The sequence below is a fragment of the Theropithecus gelada genome, chromosome 11, assembly GCF_003255815.1.
Source record: "Theropithecus gelada isolate Dixy chromosome 11, Tgel_1.0, whole genome shotgun sequence".
NCBI lineage: Eukaryota > Metazoa > Chordata > Mammalia > Primates > Cercopithecidae > Theropithecus > Theropithecus gelada.
In genome coordinates this window covers 14,965,765-14,970,963 of record NC_037679.1, presented here as the reverse complement: position 1 = coordinate 14,970,963, position 5,199 = coordinate 14,965,765, and the positions used below count along the sequence as shown (strand labels likewise).

The following is a 5,199-nucleotide window of genomic DNA, read 5'->3' as shown; positions in this document are numbered from 1 at the left end:
TTTTTTTTGAGACGGAGTCTTGCTCTGTAGCCCGGGCTGGAGTGCAGTGGCCGGATCTCAGCTCACTGCAAGCTCCGCCTCCCGGGTTTGCGCCATTCTCCTGCCTCAGCCTCCAGAGTAGCTCGGACTACAGGCGCCCGCCACCTCGCCCGGCTAGTTTTTTGTATTTTTAGTAGAGACGGGGTTTCACTGTGTTAGCCAGGATGGTCTCGATCTCCTGACCTCGTGATCCGCCCGTCTCGGCCTCCCAAAGTGCTGGGATTACAGGCTTGAGCCACCGCGCCCGGCCAGCCATGCCTTTTTCTTACTCTTCCTCCTAAAAGATCAGCTGCTACCCCATACCTGCCCCACACCATCCATATGCCAGGCAGGAACTGAGCTGGATGATGCTTGGGAGGCTCAGGTCTAACAGCAATAGTAATCATACTAGATATTTTTTTTATTGCATGTTATAGTATGTGCATGCACCATCTGAAGCACTTTTCTTGCACCAACTTTTTTAATGCTCACAATTACCTCATTTTCAGTTGAGGAAACTAAGGCTTAAAGAAGTGATGTGGCTTTCCCAAGGTCACATAACTAGTCAGTGGCAGAGCCCAGGATTCAAACCTAGGCCTTTCTAAGTTCAGACAGCCAAGCTTCCACAGATAGCTGCGCTGACCCTTTTCCCCTACCTCCCAGGTCCCATTACTCACGGTTACAGCTCAGCCCTTGTTTGCCAAGACCAATGCTTGACTCGCACAGATTGCAGTAAACTGGCCTGGGGAACCTCTTAGGCCTCCACATGTGCTGTCCATCGTCCTTCAGAGTCTAGGAAGGCACAGTAGATGCTAGGGAGTGTCAAAGCCCTTACAGGACCAATCCTGGCAAGCATAACCCAAGGCTGTCTTACTCATCCTCCAAAGTCTCTCCACTCACCATCTCCAGACCCAGCAGCACTAGCAGTGGCACAGTGGTGGCCCCAGCCCGGACCCACTCAGCTTGAGAGACAGAGCCACTACCATCATAGTCAATCTCTTTCATCATCTCCTGAAGGATCTGAGCACAGAGTGGAAAGGGACTTTCAGTGTGAGTGGGTCTTCAGACCCAACACCTCTCCACTGCCTCTTAGGATACCCAGCCCAGTCATCTTAGCCAAGGGAACCAGGTTGCCTGTCAGAGATGAGGTAAGGCAGATGCAGGACTCATCAGGGAAGAAGATACAAGAAGGGACAAGAAGGAAGAGCTGCCTTACCGGCCTCAGCTCAGACACATCCCAATCCAGGTATTCAGCCACTCGCATCATCTGTAGGATAATTTTGTCCACTTCCTGGAGCAAAAAAGGCAAGAGCCACAGTCATATCCCCCTTACTATCACCATCCAAATTCTTTTCCAGAAATCAGTGTTCCGGGGTTCCACCCCAGATTCACACCTCTCATTCTCAGGTACGTCTGCCAAGTAAATAAATGTGTTTGTATGCTTGTAAGGCAGACCCAATTCATGTCTCCAGCATTCTCTTTGAGGGGTCAAGAGCTTGGGACTTACTTTCAAATTTAGTCCTACAGGACTCAACCTCTCCCCCCATCCTCTTCTGTTTCTTAAGACCCTGGAAGAGTAGGGGCAGAAGGGTGCAGACAAATGAACACATATTCCCTTGCCCAGCATACAGGGTCCCCAACTCACTGAGCTGTCCAGGATCCCATTTCTGTCCGTGTCGTACAGCTTGAAGGTGACTGTGGGGTGTTTTAGGGGGGCCAGGGTCAGTTTGTGAGAGATACTCAAAGAATTCATACCAGAATATGGGGGAAACAAAGAGACAGGGAGAGAGCTTTTGGGTGAGAAGCCTAGAGCCTGGGATGGGACTGAGAAAGAGACAAAAAGGAAGGGAAAACAAGCATGGAATCCCCCTCAGTGAATGTGTCAGGGGAGACAATACACAATCCATATCCCAAGGACATCCTAGGCTGCCTACATGGGAATGTACAAGACATGGGTACTGGGGTGACTATGGTGAAAGGTATTAGGTATAAATAGTCTGGAAGAACAGAGGAAATGGGCTCATTCTCTGGCCCCACCTTTGTCTAGACCTGTCAGCCTTTAGGAATCCTGAAGAAATAAGGGAAAGGAGGCTGGGAAACACCTCTCTCTCCCTTCACTGCCCCACCACCTCACTCCAGAAGGGCAACTCACATTCTAACTTGTCTTCTGGCCGACCACCCTCCAGAAGGGAAAAGTAGCAGGAAACATCATTGAGACACACCACATCTGGTTACAAAAAAGCAGATCAGAAGTCAGGGCTCCCTTCACTTTGGCTCATGTTTTATCCTTTGTCTGTTCCACCTCTTCCTTTTAAAAAAAAAAAAAAATTACTAATTTTTTTAAGAGACAGGGTCTCGCTCTGTCACTGAGGCTGGAGTGCAGTGGCATGATTACTGCTCACTGCACTTTGAACTCCTGGCCTCAAGCAATCCTCCCACCTCAGCCTCCCAAAGTGCTGGGACTACAGATGTGAGCCACTGCCCTCAGCTTACCTCTCCCCTTTACCTTTCCTCCCCTTAGCTCCTAGACCAGCCTGACTGTTCTCCACCAATTTCCCCCAACCTGCACAACATGTGACTCAAGTCAATTCTCATTCCCAAATCCGTAAGTTTGATTTTTCTTCCAGAGGCTCAGCCCAGTCCTACCTGCTTGACCATACCTTTTGTCACATTTGCCTCATTTAAGCAGTGATCAGTCTTAAAGGATTGAAACAGTGCCAGGCTTAGGTGTCTGGGAACATTATCCACTTCCAGATAGATTCTCAGGAATTGCTGGAATCCCTCGTACCCAATGGCCTATAATGAGAGTGAGCATTATCCCAGGGAGTCTGCAAGGTCAGAGCTGGGGCTGAAGAATTGGGAGTAGTGGGGACAGGGATAATAAGTGCAGAGCTGAGAAGCATCTGAGGCAGGAGTATGGTTTCTTTGATTAAGTCCTGAGTTAATAGAATCTCCTGTTTTGTCCTAAAGCAATAGCTGGAGTGACAATGGACACTAGGGTATCTCTAGAGGGGACAGCGAGGGACAGGTCCAGAATAATTCCTGGAAATTGGGGATCAAAAACAAAGATGGGAAGAGTTGATCAAGGAGAGAATTTCCCCGCTGCCACTCACATCTCCTTGGACATATTTAGCCATCTCACCATCCTCGAAGAGCTTTAGGACATCACTGACCTTTTTGGTGGAGTCTAGGGTGTGGAGAGAGTAAGAGAACAGCATTATTAGTCCAGCTGAGTTCTCCTGCCAGAGAAATCCAGCAGGAAAAAAGAGTCAAATAACATGAAGAAATTCCAAGAAGAAACAAAGAAATACAGAGGAAAAAATATTTCAGATCCCCAAAACAGTACTACTCTTTACTCCTCTTCTCTGAGAGCTGGAGCAAGCAGTCCAGGTACAGCGAAGGTGGGTAGAGAGCCAAGACCTTGCGCATCTCCCCATCTCCCGCTCCTCCCGTTCCCAGTCATGGGCACATCTAAGCAGCACACTGCTCAAAGCCACTGAGGAAGCTGGAGGGCAGGAGGTGTAATGAGGGGGAGGAGGGATTCTCTGGGGCAGGGTCTCCAGAACTGAAGGCCTGACAGGAAGACTCACATTCCATGTATTTTTGCAGCTGGGCAAAATCACTGGGGCTTATTAGGCCCCTCTCCTTGGCCATCTGTCTGTTTTTCTCAAGGATGGCCAGAAAGGCAGCTTCGTAGTAGTACTTCCGTTGCTTGGACCTCTTCAGAGGGTAGGCCTGGGGAAAGGTGACAGACTGTACAGTGGGAAAAGCCAGCTGTCTGGGTGTCTTTTCTTCTGTCTGTTTCATTCTGTCTCTACTCCCACTATTATTTTTGTTCTTTCCTTCTCTCCTAGTCCCTCCCTAAATATCTTCCTTTCCCTGTGTCCCTCTTCCCTGTGCCTCTACCCTCCCTGACAATGTCTGTCCTCTGTCTCTGTTTCTCTGACTCATCTCTGTCTCTCCATTTCTGGATCCTTCTCCTTCTCCCCCAACCTATCTTGATTCATCTGACTACCCTCACCTTCCCAACCGCACCCGGCTTTCTCAGTCTATATATGTTTCTGTGGGTGTGTCCCTTGTCTGTTTCGGCGTTTCCTCCCGCCATCGTCAATCTCTGCAGACTCTCCCCAGCCTGGGCTCTCTCCCGTCTCCTGTCCTCGGCAGTTCCCGCCCTCTGGGTGACGCTTACTGCGTTAGCGCGTCTTCCTGGCCATGACCCCATTTTGTTCCGCCTCTGGCCCGGGACCCCAGCTCCGCTCAGCCACCCACTCCCCAAGCCACCCACGCCCCGCAACGACCTCTAGCGCTTCTGACGCGCGACATAGAACCAGCTCTGGCAAGGTCCCTAGACCCGGCCCCGCCTGGACTGCGTTCCGCGGAGCTCCACTAGGGAAGGATGGGGACCTAGGCGCGGGGTAGGGAAGAGGCAGGGGAAGAGACTCTGGGTATCCACAGAGTCTCTTCCTCAGAAGAGGGTTCTGGGATACTGACATCCTAGAGAAAGGACTCACCCATCTGGCAGTTTTCAATGACTATAGTCCAACTTCTGCTGCCAACAGATCTAGTGTTTCCCAGTCCCGGGACGGTGGAGCCGAGTGCTAGTGTCTCGACTACTGGGAACTTCCTTCCACTCTGCTAGGTCAGCAGTGCTTAGGGAGCCCTAAGTTTTGGCTACTGGACCCAGGGACCAAGGTGCAGTAAGTGACTTGCCTTGATTCAATAATGATAATAATATATCTTACGTGAATATAACACAGCACGGTTTTGGAACAGAACTAGGATTGGTCATATTTGGGTCCCATTCTTAGCTCTGATACCACTGTGTGACTTGGAGAAGTTATATCTGTAAAATGGGGAGAATGAGAACCCATTTTTCACAGTTGTGTGGCTTAAGTAAAGCAATATATGAAAAGTGGCTTGTATAATGCCTGACATTTAGAAGGCCTACAAGAAATGCTAGTTATTATTGTATTAACAATTAGAATCAAATCCTGAGACATAGGAAACTGTTGGCATAACCATTCTACAGATGAGGAAACTGGAGCTCAGAGAAGCTTGGATTTCCTAAGGCAGTTGATAGATGGAAAATCCAAGGCTCCAGCCCAAGGCCATGTGGTAGTGCCTCTGCTTGTTACTCTGCCCTCCACTTGTTCCACTATCTCCTCACAGCGGGCCCTCTGG

The 5,199-nt window shown here is 49.7% G+C and overlaps 1 protein-coding gene across 1 annotated transcript in view; it reads right to left on the bottom strand.

The window, feature by feature from the left end:
• DGKA (diacylglycerol kinase alpha) overlaps positions 1 to 4,161 on the bottom strand; it is a 7,109-nt gene extending 2,948 nt beyond the window's left edge. Inside the window, exons 1-9 of the mRNA XM_025401438.1 lie at positions 4,040 to 4,161; positions 3,609 to 3,753; positions 3,132 to 3,205; positions 2,679 to 2,814; positions 2,171 to 2,245; positions 1,664 to 1,713; positions 1,235 to 1,309; positions 919 to 1,038; positions 696 to 810 (exon numbers count right to left, since the gene is read on the bottom strand). Coding sequence (XP_025257223.1) covers positions 696 to 810; positions 919 to 1,038; positions 1,235 to 1,309; positions 1,664 to 1,713; positions 2,171 to 2,245; positions 2,679 to 2,814; positions 3,132 to 3,205; positions 3,609 to 3,753; positions 4,040 to 4,123 — 874 coding nt within the window. The 5' untranslated portion in view covers positions 4,124 to 4,161. The remainder of the gene's footprint in view (positions 1 to 695; positions 811 to 918; positions 1,039 to 1,234; positions 1,310 to 1,663; positions 1,714 to 2,170; positions 2,246 to 2,678; positions 2,815 to 3,131; positions 3,206 to 3,608; positions 3,754 to 4,039) is intronic.
• Between the last annotated feature and the right edge of the window lie 1,038 nt (positions 4,162 to 5,199).